The sequence below is a fragment of the Rhinolophus sinicus genome, chromosome 17 (genome assembly GCF_057876585.1).
Source record: "Rhinolophus sinicus isolate RSI-liver-muscle chromosome 17, RSI-T2T, whole genome shotgun sequence".
In the NCBI taxonomy this organism is placed as follows: domain Eukaryota; kingdom Metazoa; phylum Chordata; class Mammalia; order Chiroptera; family Rhinolophidae; genus Rhinolophus; species Rhinolophus sinicus.
Window position 1 is genome coordinate 35,284,714 of NC_142517.1, and position 19,538 is coordinate 35,304,251.

The 19,538-nt window shown below is 40.0% G+C and overlaps 1 protein-coding gene across 5 annotated transcripts in view; it reads right to left on the reverse strand.

Annotated features, from left to right (window-relative positions):
- Window positions 1-3,124: 3,124 nt before the first annotated feature.
- Window positions 3,125-19,538, reverse strand: part of GOLIM4 (golgi integral membrane protein 4) — a 74,828-nt gene continuing 58,414 nt past the window's right edge. For 2 of the 5 annotated variants that reach the window (XM_088794590.1, XM_088794588.1), the window contains 8 exons: window positions 19,185-19,520; window positions 17,328-17,587; window positions 16,785-16,864; window positions 15,275-15,384; window positions 12,382-12,549; window positions 11,983-12,051; window positions 5,178-5,249; window positions 3,125-4,872 (listed from right to left, as the gene is read on the reverse strand). In XM_088794590.1, the coding sequence (XP_088650716.1) occupies window positions 4,723-4,872; window positions 5,178-5,249; window positions 11,983-12,051; window positions 12,382-12,549; window positions 15,275-15,384; window positions 16,785-16,864; window positions 17,328-17,587; window positions 19,185-19,520 (1,245 nt within the window). In that variant the 3' untranslated portion in view covers window positions 3,125-4,722. Of the gene's footprint in view, window positions 4,873-5,177; window positions 5,250-11,604; window positions 11,751-11,982; window positions 12,052-12,381; window positions 12,550-15,274; window positions 15,385-16,781; window positions 16,865-17,327; window positions 17,588-19,184; window positions 19,521-19,538 lie in introns of those variants that run through there. The other 3 variants (XM_088794589.1, XM_088794587.1, XM_019735766.3) reach the window with 2 other exon arrangements.

The window sequence follows — 19,538 nt, forward strand, 5'->3', positions numbered from 1 at the left end:
TATTAAAATACTCACTATTCTCATTTTATAGATGAACACTGTAAGATGTCCATTTAGTAAATATTTATGGAAGGTGTTAGTGCTTGGGATGCAACAATAAGAGAAATAAGATCTCCACCTTCATAGAACAGATACGGCAAAGAGAGGATAGACAAGTTTATAGTTGTTTCCATGCACTGTGGTAAGTACGACAGGAAATATGAGCTACAATCGGGGGACATAGAAAAGGAATCCAAACTAGGCTGGGGCTGGTGGTGGGGAGTCGAGTGGTAGACTCTTCCCAGAAGAACTGGTATCTAAGGTGAGGCCTAGAGCCAAGAGCCAGGCCAAGGAGAAAAGAGTGAGTGGGGATTGAAGAGTATTTCTAGGGAGAATAGGTAGCAAATTTACCATGATACAAGAGAGCAAGATGATTTAAAGGAACTGAATGTTATTCAAGTACCGTGTTTCCCTGAAAAAATAATGCTAGGGCTTATTTTCTGGTTATGTCTTATTTTTGGGGAAACACAGTATTAGTCAGAAATCTTTTGGCAAGTGACAAATCCATTTCCAACTAGCTCAAATGAAAAAGTAGAATATATTGGCTAATTAACCAACCTACAAGTGGACTTGGCTGGCATCCGGAATGACAAGATACAAAGACTGAAAATACTGCATCTTTGTCTCTGCCTTCTGCTTGTCTTTGTGGGTTAGGTTGTCCTCTACTTCTAGAGACTATTTTCTCCACGCAACTGAGAAAATAGAAACCAGCTGTCCTGAATTTATAGCACAGTAGCTTTGCCGTTGGAAAGAGAGGTGCTATTTTCCATTTGCTCCAGCCTGCAAAAATATCAACTGATTATGAAAGGTTTAAGATTGTACCCACCTTACAAGCTAACAAGTTAGCCTGCCCCAGGTAGAGGACTGCTGGCTCAGAGACAAATATTTCTCATTGCAGAGCAGGCACTGTGAGCTTCACGTTCACATAGTTCCCCCTTGGTCCCCAGGTGTCCTGGGGAGAATGTGGGGCATCCCAGGTGGGTGCTGCACTCACAGTTGGCTTGTATCACAGCTGAGAATTCCTGATCTTAGGAAACTCTCAATCTTATAAAGGGACTGCTAGCAAACCTGTTCCATCTTTGCCCCACGGGGAAACTTTCTTTATTATCCTAATCAGGGAATAAATATGCCCTCTGACCTAGAGGGAGATACTAGCTTTAGCTTCTAGCTGTTTGCCAGGCAAGTATCCTTGAAAAGATAGTCGAGGAGAAAAGCTATCACAAGATATGTAGAAACACCATGTAGGATTGCCCTCCAACAAAAAAATCCCAGGGAATAAATCAGATTGGTGTGTTTCAAGCCATGTGTCCATCGTGAATCAATCACTTGGTCCAAGGACATGGAGAAGTGTTATTGGCTCTGCTTAAGTCAACTACTGCAAGGAAAGGGGTCAGGGTCGGTTACTAAGACATTAGGAGAGAAATGTGCTTGATAAAGATGACTCACATTTATTATGATTCAGTTTAGACTATAAATTATAAGGGTGAAGAGGTAAGATGATGCCAGATCATGAAAAATTGTTAGGTCATATTAGTATGTTTGGAATTTGTCCCATGTACAATAGCAATTTTATTAAATCATTTTACAGTGGGACAGGGTTGGTGTTAACTTTAGAAAGATCACATTCGCACGAATTGTAGGGATAGGAGCCAGTAATGATAAGTTAGGGGACTGTTACATTGGTCCAGGTAAAAGATAACAGGGGCCTGAACCAGGATAGTGGGATGGAGAGAAAAGGGCAAATTTAAAGATATTTTAGGAGCATCTGCAGAGAAAGAAGACAGAATCAAGGACAGACTTTGTTCTTGTTTGTGTAAACTTAGTGAATTGAGCTATAGAACCTAGAAAGAGAGGTAGGTTTTAGGTGGTAAAGAAGGTAAATTCAGCTTTGAAAATTATAAATTTAAGGTAGAATGGGTCATAGAAAGCTAGGCTGAAGAGATGGATTAGAAGACATGTGTCTAAGACATAGGTGGGAAGAGGTCTAAACAGAGAGCAGACCCCTAGGACAAAACCTGAAGAACACAGATATTTAAGGGGCCGGCATAAGAAGAAAACCCGCAAAAAAGATTAAGAAACAGTAGCCAGGATGGTAAGAAAACTAGGAACAGACAGTACAACAGAAGCCAAAAGAAGATAATTCAAGAATAGAAATTGACCTCATTTTTTTAAAATAGTTGTTCAACATGCCATAGCATGGATGTACAACGTAATAAGAGAACCGAAAGCAAAACAAAGGACTCAAAGCAGTTAAACTACGTCAAATGCTCTAGGGGAAGAAACTGCTTTAGTTGAGAGTGGGGGAAGATTCCATCAACCTCAAAGGAGCACTACAGGAATAAAGTGCCTTGTCCTATGAAGCTATTCAATAAATGTAATTTTCCTTTATAAAGTGAGTTACTGTGACTTACATGTGGCTCAGATTATACTCTTACTCCTAGATCTTTTTCACACACTTACAAATGTCTAGTCATTATGTTTGTACTAATTAATGTAGTTTCTTTTAAAGCTACAAAAGAACCTACAAAAGAACCTTGTCCCTTAACAAATGTGCCTTTTTTTCTCTTTCTCATTATGTCACTGGTTCCGAATCCTTTGACTTATTGGTTGCACCAACAGTCACAGATTAACTGGCAAGATAAATACAAGTGACATTTTATTTCTGCTCATCTCATTAATGTAGATCAGCTCTGGGTGATTAGTTCTCTAAACATGAGCTAAAATGGCCCTATTACTCGGTGCCATACAGAGCAGTATGGTTTGTGATTACTGTTTTCCTAGAGGGGATTTAATAGGGATTTTTTGTTTATTTTGTACGCACGTGTGACACTCTTATATTTCTGTACCTATTTCTCTTTTCTTCCCAGGACAAGCTCAAATAAAATTTCTTAGCTCTTTCTTTAAGACAGGGGACAAATATCACATAGCAATCTAAGTAGAGAAAAAGATGAGGAAAATAAGAACAGGTTTGGAAAGGCATTTTATAATTCATTAATATGTATTAGTAACTTTTTTTCCTTTGATGAAAAAGAACCAAAAAAGTTATAAAATCAGAAGCTATTAAGAAATCACATACTTTAAAAAATTTACCACTTGCTTTTTATAGCTTTATTAACTATTATCAAGTTTCAATGTTTCAAATAATTAAATACTGCAACTGGGACATTAAAAATACAAACTAATTTACCAAAATAATTGTATTCTTAATATTATGTACAATATTATACATTTTACATTACATAAAGGGTTTTTATACATGAAGGGAAGATTTGATTCATGATTATTGAAAAATCTAAAATACATTTGAACATAACATTCCTATGCATACATACATATTCACTCAACTGGGACAATCAAAACCATTACATGAGTGCGGTTATTAGAAAATAAAGTTACATTCATACAATGGTAGAAATTTAAATGTGTTTTTATTAATTTGAGAGTATTACAAAACCACACACATGAATTATATAACCTAATTCTAAATATTTTTTTAAAATCTTTATGCTTGAGACTGAAATATGTTTCTATCCCCCCAAAGGGAATTTTTGAGTTTTAACATCTTTGAGGGATTATTACAATCCATAATCATTAAAATACCTATATGTGGACATAATGCAGACCCGATCCCAGAAAACAGAAAAATCATGAGGGTCTATCATATCACCCTATGTATTTCATCATATAGTTTTTGAAAAATAATCCTATTCAATTATACAATTTGGTATGCCTTCATATTCACACTTGTCGTCAAAGTGATTACAATATTGAGACACAGAGCCTACAGGTGAAATACATATACATTACTGTAGAGAACTAGATACTGAAACAAGGATATCACTAGGTGACTTCAGAAAAACAAAACAAAAAAAAACAGAATGGGTGCTCACTTAGAAAACCACCACCTATACATACTAAATTAGTTGTTAAACAAGAGGTCAGTCCTTCAAAAAGGTTAATACACTGATGTGTCATACCTTGTTTGCATACTGAAATGTCTAAGTCCAGAACGCCCTCACATGAATTTCAGTACTATCTTACTTTTAAAGTTAATTCCTTTGAAGAACAGCTGTAATTTTAAGTAAAGCCAAACATTTTTCTGACTAATCTGAAGAGTCCGAAAAACCATGTCTTGATTAAAAAAATGGCTTTTCAACTGTATGGCACTCTGTACATAGATCTTATTCCAGCGATACAGACTGATTAAAATTCTATCAGAATTATACATAAGGACCTCGAAAAGGCAACAAAGTAGTAAACTGGCCATTCTCCTTAAAATTTGCACAGCATTTCTGCAGTATTCCCTATTTTGAAATCCTGTATTTTATCAAAGGCTAACAGCAAAACATCTGGAAATTAGTAGAAAAGTAACAAGTTGAAATATATACAAAATCAATGTTGTTTCCAACATCACATCATCTATGAAAAATGACTTTCATGGCCTAAGTTTGCTTTATTGTTTTTCTTCGTGTTCATATCTAGCTTGAATATAAAAGAAGCTCTAACCTAGGTTACCAAAATATATTCTTATAAATGTATGAGCATTTCTAATACAAAAGTTTTAATAAACAGCCTAAATTCTTCGTTTTTGTAATTAAACATGCTGAAGTTCAGTAGGCAGATTTATTTTTGAGCAGCTTGAAAGGAATCCGTAGGCTGAGCTCTCTGTGAAACTGGGTGCAGCTACATTTCAGCCCTTCGCTGTGATTTCTCAGCCACAGCTGCCCCATCATCTTCCTCCTCTTCTTCCTCCTCATAGTGTTCCTCTCGGCCTTTGGAGGGGTTGTCATCTCGAACTTCTTGCTCTTCTCCATCATTGTTTTTCTCATCGGCCTTAAAATTAAAAGAAAAAAAGAACTCTTTGAGAGATAAGGCAGAGAGTTAGTGAGATAAATAATTCCCTCTGAAAAGAAAAGGTACAAAGTTACTCATTTTCTGAGAAAGGAAACAAGGGAAGAAAAGTGTTCCAATAGGCAACAATGTTACATATTGTCATAAATTTTCTCAGTCTGGGTTGGCCTGTTAAACTCTGTACCAACGTTATCTATCCAACTGTATATACGTATCTCCTACACACACACACACACACACACACACACACACACACGTGCAACGCACAATATACATACTACACATACATTTTCATCATAGGTCTCTTCAGCATTATGCTCCAATTCCCTTTTTTTCTCATCAGTCAAATCTTCCTGAACCTAAAACAAACCAGAGACACTAGGTGACAATTTTATCTTTTAAACACTTGGAAAAACATATTCTGATTTCTAAAGAGTTCACTCAAAGTAGCAGAAACAAAATTAAACTAAAAATTAATTTGAAAAAAAGTCAAGATTTGACTTGTCTATTAGCTATGAAGAAATGTATAATACACCTACTATTAAAAAAAAATCTTACTCAATTGTCTTTAATACCTGGATGCACACTTGGCACACTGCAACTGCTTAATAAATATTGTTGAACTAATGAATAAATGAATCAATGCAAAAAAATATCTGCTCTGTAAATGCACAGAAAAGAGACCCCATGATTTAGATACAAGGTAGGAGAAAACTGAGAAAAAAAAGTGTGTATATATGTATTTCTATAATTAAGAATAAACTTTTCTGGTTAAAATATCCAGAACAAAGAACATTATCATTTCAATTTCTTCAGGAAATACTAAACTGCCTCAAACCCCTTAATCTCTTCAGTGTTCTAACAGGACATTTCTGTTTTAGTTTTCTCTTACGTACACTATTACTGTTATGTGTCTTTGATCCCAATTAGTTTTTTCAAAATGCCAAAGAAAGCATCCAAACATTTTTTCTAATGTTTAATGATCACATTCCACCAAACATAGGGTAAAATATTTTCTAACTTAACTATTTGGAAAACCATTTGTACGCCAGAAGTTTTAAGTCATTTGAATAATTTCAAAACAATTGCTGACCATCAATTAAGCATAATGTACTGTCCTGGTACCAAAAGAAAACCTGATCTCCCCTAGGTCAGTAGTGTAGAGTAAATCTTGAATAACACACAAAATTTGTTGTTGTTGTTGTGGGGCAGGGGCGAGTATTAAACTTCCCAGAAATAGACAAGAGAAGGGAGGTATGCAGGTGTTCTAATTATGGAGCAACAAATTGAGGGCTGCCTCAAGGTATCCAGCCCAAGTGCAACAGGAATGAACCACAACCCGCCACACAAGTGGTCGAGTGAACCTGGCCTGTTAGGAGCCTACAAAGATGACCCTGCAAAGATTCCCTAGACAGAGCCGAGCCTTCATGAACCTCTCTAACCAGCCCGATGCCAGCTGGACTCAAACCCCTAAACATTCGTACACAATAAATTCATTCTGGGCACAGAGGCATAGAGCATCTTTGGTATTCACATGTCCTGGTCGGGCAAGCTGAAGAGAAGGCACACTTGTCACACTGGGAGGCAGGCTCCATCTATGGTCCATGACAACGCTCTGCCCGTAGTCACAGAATCTCATAACAGCATTCTCCAGGATGTCGGCATGAAGACAATGAAGCACTTATGTCAGACTCTATCAAGCTCTAACTAATGGAAACATCGTTAAATTGCTATAGTTTCCCAGTTGATTTCATTGAACAGACAGACACATCTTCTATGGCCTTAATAATGAAAATATACTAGTGAACACTAAACATGGCTTAGTTGGGGTTGAGACGACTGCTTTGAAACTGTAGTCTGGTGGAAAGAATATAGAAATCAGGGTTGCACACCTTTTTGGTAAAGGGCCAGATAGTAAATATTCAGGCTTCCGCAGCCATAAGGTGTAGCAACTACCCAGCTCTACACTGTAGCTCAGAAGTGGCCTCAGACAATATGTAAACAAAAACATGGCTGTGTTCCAATAAGACCTTCCTTACTAGTCCCCTAACACAGATTATGGATCAGACAAAACTGGACAAAAACCATGGTTCTAAAACTCCCCTGGCTGTATAAACAACAGAGTCATTTGTTTTTATTATAAAACATTTTAAGCACACGCAAATAAAGAAAATAATTCAATGAACTCCTGCTAGCCATGACCAAGATTCAAAAGTCATCTCAATGTTGCCACACTTCTATCACCTATTGCTTTTCTTTATTTTGTGAGGAATTATTCTTGAAAGTTCTAGACATCATGTAATTTCACCCCTACTCATCTCAGTATACATCTAAATACAATAGACTTTTTTATATAAGCATAATTCCATGCTATCATCTAATATTTAGTCCACACTTATATTTTCCTGATTGTCTTAAAAATGTCTATTTACACTTGGTTTGTTCTAATCATGAGCCAAACAAAGGCCACACCTAACAGGTTCTGCTCCCCTCTTTTGACTTTAATGCTACAGATTCACTGTCCTATAGAAAGACCCATATTCTGGACTTAAGTGCTTCTTTGATGCATCACTTAACTCATTCCTTTAGCCTCCACATTTCTTATAAAAGCAAGTTAGCTTATGGCTTGAATGAATTCATATTCAATTTAATTTTCAAAGCAAGGGTTTTTCAGAGGTGATGCTGTAGATTTCCTATTTTCATCTCAACAGGAGGCACATAATGTTTGTCCCATTTTTAGTGAGACTAAGGATGATCAGTCAGTAAGCGCAGATGGTGACAGCCTGATCCCTCCACGGCAAAATTCCCTGACGTTTCATTCTAGTGACATCATCCGCTGATGATTCCTCTTAAAGCAATTGTTTTAATTAAGGGTTACAAAAACGGTGACTTTCTAATCCCATTATTCCTTCTGCATTCACAAACTTCTCTAAAGAAATTGCCCATACCAACTATTTAGTTACCGTGCTTGGTATACTTAATTATAGTCGTTTAAAATCTAATGGCTCGAATCACAGTTCTAACAATAACGAGCTGGATGACCTTCGAAAATTTAGCTAAACTCTGTGAAGCTCAAATTTCTTACCTGTAAAATAAAAGAGTTGGATAGGAATCACCGTTTTTGAATTGTGTTGTATGTGCATAGTAGAGGGAGTCATGGACCCTTTTAAGACTTTGGTTCCCAAGTTTAGCAAATGGGCATTGATCCACATCATTTTGCACAGCAGTTTCAGGAAGTTCAGACTTCCCGAAGTCCACCTGCTGCCGCCACCTGTCTTAGGACTGCTTCTCACCATCAGCTGCCCCCCCCCCCCCCGGAGAAAAACTCTGACTCCTACATGTCACCACAAGTAAGATGAAAGTACGCAAGGGTAAGGGCTGATCCAGGAATTTGTATTTTTCACACCCTCTCCAAAGTGATTCTTAGCCACAAAGACAGAGAGCCATTCACTTAAGGGACAATGGATACTGGCTGGAATATCTCTGGCTAGAGAGATAAATACCCTTTTCACAAATTCTTTTGTCTCTTCTCTTGGGATCTGTTGTTGAAAATTTAGGTTATTTACCAGACATCAATATAAGCTGAGGTAGGAAGCACTGATTTAAATTACTCTTTAGAAAGTCAAAAATGAAAATTTTGCATTTTTTTCAGATCTACAGATACACATTATTCTAGTAATATATTCTTCACGTTTGGGGCCAAAGTAATTCAAACTCATCTTAAAGGCATTACTGAAAAGGAATAAAATGATATGGAGTTTCGAATTTTAAAATATGCTTATACTAATAACCAGAAGCCAAATGTTACTCTTTTTATAATGTAAACACACCCATTATGTTTTCCACACTCGACCGTCTTTAGTATCCTGCTAAAGATGACGCAAACATTTTGTTAACGATTTCCCAACACCGCTCTTCATTACTCATTTTTATTCACTGAAATCTAAGGTTTTAGGCATTTTACAAATGTTCCCTATGGGATGTGACAACGTTTAATAAAAGTCGCCAAACAAAAGAAAACAGAAGTGCTGAGTCTGAAATGGGCGTTAGCTGGTACCCCGTCCCGGTGTGTACTGATGCCTTCCTTTTACGTATCAGAGATGTTCGGGGATGCGCCAGGAACCAGAGCCGAACCTAGTCACAAATACTAGGATCCAAACAGGCAGATGGAACGTGAGCAAGGAAAGGCCTTCAGCACCATCAGCGACAGCGACGGCACCAGTGCTTGCTGAGTAATGTCTCACAGGCGTGGGTGCCATCTGGCAGCTTCCTGACGTGGTGATGCACAGGCCAGCAGCTCTACTGGAGGTAGCCAAGCAACCTCATGCTCGCTGTCTCTCATGAGTGTTCAGACCAATCCATTTTCAGTTATACTGGAGACACTGAACACTAAGATTTTTCAAGCAGTCATTTATATCTATTTTTTGAACACTTAAATAATTTTAAAGCACATAACACTTTTGGTAATGTCATAATCTGCCTTGTTTGCTCATAAGTAGATAAGAAATCTGGGACGTAAGTAATAGGAAGACAGGATCACCACACGAATATCTTTCACTCGAACGATCCCAAACAACAAACAATGAATGCTTCTTAACAGCATCTGAGACGAGTAACACTGCTGCACTAAGATAAAAGAAGGTAGGGGTAGGGACACTGCAAATGGACCAGAATCACTTGTTTTGGGTCCTCTCCTCTCAGAGTTACAAGTTACAAGTCTGACGGGCTGTACCTCTCGATAGGAATAGCCCTGGCAAGATGCGAAGCTGCTTCCCGAGGAGCAAAGCCGATGGAAGTCAGTTTGACCATGGCCGAGAAGGGTGGGGACCTGACAGGAGCCTTACATTACATCCCAGTGCTCAGCTGGGGCAGCTGGAAGACTCTCAGGCTTAATGGAGACAAGAAGGACGTACACTGCGTAGTCTTTTATGGTTTTCACAATGCCCCCATCAATGCTGTCCCATACACATGTCACTTAGAAACAGCACAGTATGTATTCTCGCATTCCTCTTTATTTTTCTCATTTTGCTGCAGCCCACTGAGAACTTTATCTCTGACTATTACTAGTCCTTGAATGGTATTTAGGAACCACTCTCGTCCTCCCTAATCAAGGGAAGAACTGGGAACAATGGAAAGAGGTGGGGAGATCCAATAATCGTCATCTCAGGAACTACCAGAAAAATACGACACAGCCTGAACAAGGGACGCTCAGGGGACAGAGAAGAAAGTTACACAGGGAAGAGGATGGGCGTGCTGGGCTTTCCCTGAGAGTTCACAAGGCAACAGTCCTAAATGCGAGGGTGTAGCCACCTGCAGCCTATGTGAGAGAGGGTTACAAAGTGGGGACAGAGAAGCCAAACACAGGACTTCCAGGCAGGGAACTAGGAAAAGAGAAGCAGGACGTGGGGCTGGGTGCAGGGAGAAGGGCTCTGGTCAGTTCCGCCCACTTGAGGGAGGAAGAGCTGTGGCCTGAGGGATGGCTGCCCAGGTGACCTCTGCCTTGTCACCATTCTCCTTCCCCCTTGCCTCTCTGTCTTTTCTTTCTATCCTTGATCCCTCTGGATCCTGGATCACAGGACTTCTCTCTCCACCTTAGCTGATACAATATAGAAGTAAAAAACGATCAGTAAATACTGATTAAAATTTTATGTTTACCCTTCTGAATTTTTAAACAGAAGCCAAGGTGAACCTCTTCTCTTTTAATCCCTCAAGGATTCCTGGCATCTGACAGAATGAAATGAAGGAATATTAGTCTTGACATGCTGTTGCAAGAGAAGTCCAGATGAGTATCTTTTTCTTGCCAAATGTCTTAACATTCAAGGCTGCTAGTTTCTCTAATGCTCTCTTCTGATAAGACAGCTCAGGATCTTGATTAGGATAAACAGCAGGAAAAGGAGAGACAGAAAACAGAAAGATCAGGCCAGTCAGAGTGCACGTGACTAGAGATGTATGTTGCCACTGGCGGTAAACAGCGACATCCTTTTGTTTTCCTGGTGTAAGCACAAACCTTAGCATTAGCTCTGAAGGGTGACAAATACAACACGAATGAGAGAGCAGACTTAGCGAAGGGAACGGTGTACATGAGTGCCCAGCACATGTATTCTGACCAGGGTCTCGGGTGGCTGCGGAGGTTTGTTCAGGCTGCCATTTGTCCTTCCTCTCATGCGGTTCCCCTTTGGGCCAAAGCTACACATTAGCAAGACACCTGGCTGAGAGACGCCTCTGAAACAGAAGTTTGAATTTACTGGGCCATTTATTGGTCCAGAGAGAGACTAACCATGGGGCCTGGACCTCATTCATACCATTTTCCCAAGTCCTGAGCTTCTGTTGTCCACACAGTCGAGTGCTGTGACTAACCAGCTGCAACTGACAATATTCGTCAATTAATTACACATACGTGGCACCATGAAGCTCTAAACCTAATCAACAATAATAGGCCCGAAGTTCACAATAAAAAAAAAAAAAAGGCAAGCTAAAATGAAATGTTAAGAAATTCTACTCAAATGCATTGTATTCAACGGAGCTCCTTATGTATTTTCCCTTTTATTTATTGTTAAATTTAATTAGGATACCAAATTCTTGGGAGGGAAAGGGCTAAAAGTAGACAGCATAACATTTTTTTAAATGTGTGGAGGGTGTGAAGTGTCTTTGGGCAGATACTATGGGGAACCCCTGTGACGCAGGCTCTGTGGCAGGGTCTACAGAGAACGTTACAGGGGTTGGTCCAGACTCCTCCAGTGAGAAGAGCAAAGCTCTTCTCTCTTTTATGAGGTAAAGAGACGGGAGAAAATATTCTTACAAAGCTCAAAGACATCTCAGTCCACCATTCCTGAAGGCCAAATATCTTCTTAATTCAAAATCTGTGGTGAGAACCGGAGAGAAGGATAATGTTACCCCATTTCTCTTATCTTCTAACCAAATGTCTCCGGTCCCACGGCCCATTTCCTTTTGCAACCATCCTTTCTTATCTTGCCCAAGTCTTTCTGAACATTTGCACAGAGGACAGGTCTAAGCCGGTGCTGCTGAGGTTTGTGGAAGGTTAGCGGGAAGCACCAAGCAGTGTGCTCAGTGTCTGGCATCCCACCTTCCTACCTCCTCCTCTCCCTCTTCCTGGTACTGCTCATCCACGTTATCCTCCTGCTGGTCTGGATTTCCTGCCATCTGTGGAAACAAAAGGGGAGGCTCAGGTTACTGACACTGGAGATGTGTCTTACAGTACACTGGGAAGAGGAAGAAGCCTGCCGTCACGAAAAGTGTACTTGCAATGCTTCAGTGGCCAGGAAATAGTAAATAATCATTCCCAACACAAAGCCCAGGCTGTCCATCACCCTGTCTCTCTAAGAGCAGGCACATCACTTCATACAATGGCCTGAAATCCAGCCAAAGAGGCAAACCTCCTGTTAACATAGGTTATGACCAACCTTTTGCATAAACCAGGCTTTTATTAAAATACCCAGGTTAAAACCACACTCCGTAGTGGCTGCTGCTTACCACCAGATGCTCCTCCATTTCTGCATTCTCTTGTTTTTGATGACTTTGTTTCTGCTCTTCATTTTCATCTGGCAAATTTTCTTCTCTCACTTGCTCGGCTTCCTCAAATTCATCTTCACCTTGATTATTAGGGTCATCTGCTGGGTTTATATCCTCCACAGCTGCCCTCTGTAAAATTTTTAATAAAAAGCAACCACCACTTCAAAACCCGGGATCTAGTGCAATTTCATTTGAAAGGCCACACACTGGTAGAAAATGAAATCGTCCTTCACCAGATTGTTCAGATCTGTCCTTGCCAAGGTGCGTAAGTACACACCCCACTGTCAACAGATAAAACTCCTGCATTACTTGTGACAGGCTGATGAATCACAATGAAATTGCATATCTCGTCTGCATGTGATTACAAAATAGTCCTCAAAACTTTACTATCACAAATAATGCAAGCATAACTACATAAACACAAGAAAAATAGTTAATAAAAAACAAAGGACCAAGTAGAAGAAATAATTACAATGGGAGATTTCTATAGGCAAACAGTAATGACATTCACTGTTAAGTTGATTTTTATACAGACAAGCTTTCCTTTGCAAGCTATTCTTTACATGTAAGTGGGTGAAAAGTAGTTGAAGAAAAATGAGGCCCACTCTGAAAGGACTGAAGAAGAGGGCCTATGAAGGAGATAAGAGGAGGGCTAGTTCAAAAGTAAGTGATCAATTTCTGGTATGGATCAAATTTCTTCATAACAAATATTACCATAACACTGAGAGATGCTGCAATAGCCAGGAATGGAAAAAAAAGAACCGAGCTAACCCAATCTTTGGCAATAGATTTTGAAAAGTATCTCCCAAGACCCACCACACCTCCCAAGTAGTTCTCAGTTCCTATGTTCAACAAATGCCCTTCACAGCATCCATTTTAGAATTATCTCAATTTTCCACTTAAGCTCCCAAAGCACCTTCCAAAATAATGCATGTCCTCATAAAGACTCAGATTTCAGAGCCTGAGCTGGGCAGAAATGGTGATGCTTGCGTGAACTTTCCCATCGCTCCACTCTCACCAATAGGACATTTAATTGAAGCAGCAAATGCTTTGCAGAGATGGAGAAGCCTCTGAGTAAGGTTCAGTCTCATTCGGCATTCCCCAGACTTCAACTCACTTCAGAGCCTTAAACATGTTCAAGAGCTCACTGCAGTCTCAGCTGAACTATTATCTGGACATCCCTGGCTATACACTTTACTCAAGTGCAAATGATACTTTTCCTGGGAATATAGAGTGACAAATCATTACCTTCACACTAAACTCCAGTTAGTCCACAATCTTGTCATATGGATTTTTTTGTGCACGTATCAATCATTTGTGTGGAAACATAGGGAAAAAAATGTAACACGTTCAATTCAGCAATCAATTACTAAAGCTTTTGTGAAAGTTCCTAAAAATACATATACTAGTTCCAACTCTAACCAAATAGTAAGTTTAACAGGCATGGTTGTTTAACTCTAATAAAATAATTGGATAATCAAATTATACTTCAATAAAGTTGGACAAAAATTTTTAATTAAAAAATAAATAAAACAGGTAAGATGAAAACAAGGACCAGCAGACTAACAATTTCTAATGAAAAGAAAACATGGTAGAAAGGCCGCTGTTTCCAAGTGTTCTCCGGAACAAGTATTGGATGACAGAAAAGTAAAGGATTTCAGTCAAGTAATCCGAGCACACGGCATTTCCTAAATGTCACTAACTTTAATACCCAGCCTTTCCTCACCCCTTCATCCCTCCCAGGTACACACTCAGGATTTTGCACACTCACTGTTCCTGTCTCGTGGACACTCCCTTGCTCTTTCACTTTCTCTGGCTCTCTCATACTCGCCTGCTCTCCATAGCTCTTGCGCTTTCCTGAATATATTTCAGGGCTAGGGTTCCCTGCAGCGTTACTTTCAAAATGCTAATTCCGGGGCTGGCAGGCAATAGATAGCTCCATGGAAGTTAAGTGGAAAAGCCATTTCCATCCATGAGGCTTTAAGCCGTCATCAGGAAGACTTTCTCCACAATAATCGAGAAAGGATATGGAGCTTCCTTTCAATCCACTGGATCAATAAAAACAGGGCCCCACAGCATGGTACAGACTACATTTTATAAACACGGGGTTGGTTTACTAGCAAAAGAGGACAGGAGAGATAAAGTAAGTTGTAAAAACCGCCTACACACAGCACAAGAACACACCCACTCAACAGCTGCATGCCACACTGGTTGGCAAGGCCAAGGCCCCAGACCACCCAGCTGAGCTGGAAGTCTTGGTCCTTTTTTGGTAAACACTCCATTCCTGGTTATTAGGTCTATATCTAGTTAAATCCTAATTTTTCTATAGCATCATGGTACTTGAACAGTTTTCTTCACTTCTCAAATACCCATCCTCATCCATGTATATATTAAAACGCTCACTGACTGTTGGGAGATTAGAGAGTCACATGACACACATAATGCCTAGCAGATAGCTCACAATGCTCAATAATAATTATTTCCTTTCTCTGGTTTCCTATCCAATACCCACATCTGCCTTTGTTTGTTTTTTTCATCCCTCAGAATTACTACCTCTTTCAATGCCTTTCAATTTTACTTTTGTTTTTAAAAATAGTATTAATCTAAAAGTCCTCATACAAAGAAGCCTTTGGTGTTTTCCCAGAGCAACCTTTAAAGCATTCTCATCATACACACACACTTCCCATGGTTTACAGTTAACATCACTGCTCATATCATATAATCATGCATGCCACCTTCCTTTGGCACTGATGAGAGAACAGGCATATTGGGAGCCAGCGGCGTGGTGTCCAATAAACCTTCAAGTGTGTTTTATGAGTTTCCAAGTGTCATGACTGGAGCAGAGGAAACTTACATCTACTTCAGATTCTGGGTCAGTGTCGTGGAGTCCCTGCCGTTGAGGCTCATGTCCATTCTCCTGGTCTTCTTCTGCCTCATCTTGGTGCTGGTTGTCTCTCTCATAGGCTAGCAAATCAAAGGAGCAAACATCAGACCAGATGAACCAGATAGGATTCTTTACTTTCACTCAAAGAAAAGTCACCAGTGAGCTTTCCCAGAGACCGTTTCACCCAATCGGTCCTCCAGTGAGGTTAACTCAACATAAGGTACATGTCTCAGCTTTTCTGATTAACATTATGTCCTTTTCCCAGACCGTGTTGTCTAAAGAGATCATGTGGGTGTGAGTGGCACCATTCTAACTCTCTGAAACAAATGTTTATAACAGAAACTGCAATTCTCCATCCCCATTTTGCAAAAACAACAATCATCAAAACTCTCTCAATAAAAGAAAGCCCAGTCAACTGGACATTGCTAAAATTACCAACTAAGTTTTGGCAATATCAGAGGAAATAGCAAGGTAACAAAAGAAGAAAATAACACTGTTTCTGGAAATAAAGGAAAGAACAACCCCATTTGTGGAAAAAAGGACAAGTACTGCTCATCCTGTATTCTCTGATATGGCAGTTAGGGCGACAGCCGCAGCACAGATATATCACACACTTATATGCACACAGACATTTACTTGCTGCTTTTTGAAAAGAAATATTTTGAGAAAGAGAATTTAGATAAGAGCATACAGAGAGAACAAATAACTTTTAAACAAGTCACAAGAGTAAAGGTTGAGTAGATAGAAAGTATTTAACCTATAGAAAATAAAGATACAGGATAAGTTACCATCGGGTTTCAAGTGCACCTAGGGATTCATTAAATAAAGAAGAGAACAAACCATTCTCTAGTCTTACTGATAATGGAACAAAAACGCTTAAAGTGCTGCACAGGGGCCATAAGGAAAACAATTTCTTGACTATAAGGGCTATAAAATATCAGAACAGGCTATAGAGGGAGTTAGGGTAATCACCTTCCTTTAGACTCTTTAGAAAAGGACACTTATCTAAGTGTTAGTGTTGACAGAGAAACAGTTATTTTCTAGTTCTATTATCACAGGAACCAATATTTGATAAATTACATACTAGATGCACTCCATAAACGGAAGCTACTATTGACTTAATTTGAAACTTTTCAGGCAATAATCCAAAAACCTGCAAGGTAAGGAAAAAAGTGAAGAAGTTCCCAAAGGATGATAGTCACATGGTAATGTGTAAGACATAACTATTTAGTACATAAAAGCTTAAGCTACTATTTCCTCTCTACACTACAATGTTACAGAGGAAACAAAATGTCTTGGGCAATTTTGGCTACTCATATGCACTGTTTGGGAGGATTAAGAAAAACACAACAACAACAACAACAAAAGAAATGTGGAACACAAATCTCCTTTGCACGTACTCAGATATGTATATAATTGAGTTGACACATACTACCAAGCAATTTTATTAAAACAGTCATCATCTAAGAAGTCTCACCACCTCCTTCCTCTTCTTGGATGCCCTGATCCTCTGCTCCCTGAACAATATCATTATCCACAGCATCATAATGAGCTTGCTGCCTGCAAGGGACACAAATTTTATCAACTCAGTGACACAAATTAAGTAGCACAATTTGACATAAGTCATTTATCTTTAAAGACAGTAATAAACAAATTTTTCAACATTTTTCTAATGCCATAGAAACTTCTTTAAAAAATTTATATGCTTAGGTTTGATACATATTCTGGATATACTTTCAAAAGAGACCTTCAGAAAGATAAACTACCTATCGAACGACAAAATAAAATTAGTACAAAACCTGCTAGGTTATTTTGAGACCTAAACTATGAATTTTAAGCAGGAAAAAAAAAAAGTTATTTTTAAAATTAAATATTTGGAATTCCAATTCTCAGGTAATTGTTCTGTCTCAGCTACAGGAGCAGTATGAGCCCCTCAAGTGCACAGAGAACAAATACACAAAGCTGTGTTTAATCTGCTTTTAAAAACCAGAGATGGGGCTGTCCACGCCCATGAGAAGGCTACCGTAGCTGCTCTGGGCGCTGTGGCCGCCCCTCCTCATGCCCAGCCTGCCTCTGCCGGGCCATCTCTTGGGCGAGAAGCTGCTGTTGCTGCTGCTGCCGTTGCCTCCACAAGTGTCCCTGCAGCCTCTGCTGGTGCAGGGCCTCCTGGTGCTCTCTCAGCCGCTGGGCCTCCTCAGCCCTCCTCGCAGCCAGTCTCTGCTGTTCCAGCTGCTCCTCGTATAGTGATCGGAATTTGGTAACTGGCTTGGCTGAGGGATGCACCTGGGAGAAAATGAGTGGGAGCGGTAAGAGCATTCAGGTCCTCTGGATTCTCCCTTCATTTGTTTCTCACGACAAACTCAGGAGGCAGGGTTGGTGTATTAATACCTATGCCAGATGAACTGTGACGAAACATTAGGTCCAAGGTCACCCAGCCCTTGATTTCCTATTTCCCAACTCTCTCTGAGTTGCCTTTGGTTTCTTTTAGCACCTGATCCTCCTGATTTGCTGGCATTCAAGCCGCTGTTCAATGTGCTCCCTCTCAAATGGAAGAAGACACGAGAGAAGAAATCGATTTCGAACCTTAATTAAATTTATGTTCAAAAGGCTCTGCTACAAGTGGGAACTTGGTGACTTCACACTAGTTGGGGCAATTCGTGAGCTTGAGGGTACGGCTTTTCAACGAAGAGTTAAAGACATAGCCATTCTAATTAACTCTGTAAGGTCTGTGCCAATCTCAGGTTAAACTTAGCCAAAAATGTAAAATTTCAGATTAGTGTGGAAAAGCAGAGAACCAATTTTCCTCAAAGAAATAGAGAATGGATGAGAAGATAGTGCCTTCTGATTAAAGGAAAATCTGATACAGGAATTCTCAAACTCTGCTTGCCATTGAGAGACCCACCGCCCTCTCCTTCATCTCCCAATAAGTACACACAACTTCCACCAAAGGAAAGAGGGTGAATGGTAAGGGGAATTAAACCTAGTGAAGAAAGCTATGAAGGACACAACTGGAGGAGGCTTCCTGATGCTAACTTCTCAACATTATAAGAGTGAAAAACAGGTTTTCACACCTTCTCAGCCTCAAGCCTTAAGTAGCTTGAAGTCTTGGAAAGTCTGAGGCCAGACAAAGCTTCAGAACTATAAATGAAAGGCGACCGGGATCTATGCAAACACCGGGCAGTCTATTGTTGGGTATGAGCCGAGAGATAGTGGAAGGAAGGTACCTAGCTGCATTCAGTGTTGTTTTAAGTCCTTCTGAAATTTCATTATCAAAATAATGCATTTTTTAATGAATCTTACCTATGTGAGAGGGGTGTGCTCAGTAGGGAGAGCCTGAGTAAAGACAGGTGAACGGTGCTCACTTAGTGGAGTACCCGTAAGTGATAGGATCCGCTTTTTGATAACATCATAACCACCGCAAAGGCGAATGGGCAAAAGCCAACATACGACTTGAGAGTAAATGAACGGGAATAAGGAACCTTTGATCACAGAAAAGCAGACTTTCCTCGGCCTCAAGATGCCCACAGGACTTGAGCTCACTGGGAAGGTGCCCAATCAGGTGTTTATCTATGCTCTTCTGTTACAGGGATGTGAGCATGAGTCTCCCTTACGGTGCATGTGGACACCGCACACAGGCATACAGTGGCCGCTCTTTTTTCTCCAAAATCTTTCTGAAGTATGCGAGTGACTCTGCTAGTAACATTACAATAGAAAACTTAAATATGTGCATGTAATGTTTTGTGAAATCACTCACATTTTTATTTTAGAGACTGTCATATATGGGGAAGCCTTTCTCTTTAATATGTAAAAACAAAGGCACACTCCCTATCCCAGCCAGCAAAACCCAATCGGAACTGACTTGAAGTGGGTGACCTTGTACCTCCTCAGCACGAGCGCGCCCTTCCAGAAGGTTGGCGGCTTCTCCTTGTTCGCGCTGTTCCTTCCACTCCCGGTCCTGCTCCTCCGGTGATGGATCGTGCTCCTCCTCCAGATGTTCAGCCTGCCCGACCTGCTCCATTGCCTCCTCCTCCAGGGCCTTTCTGTGTTCCTCCTCCACCTGACGCTCCTCAGGCTCTCTGGCTTCTGCTTCCTGCTGATTCAGCTCTGCTGCAGCCTGCAAGTCTGCCTCCTTCTGGGTGGGAGGATAAGGTTTTGTTTCTTCTGGTCTTCCAGCCACTGCTTCATGCTTCCGCCACACATCACCATTTTGAGCCACCTACACCAAGCACATCAC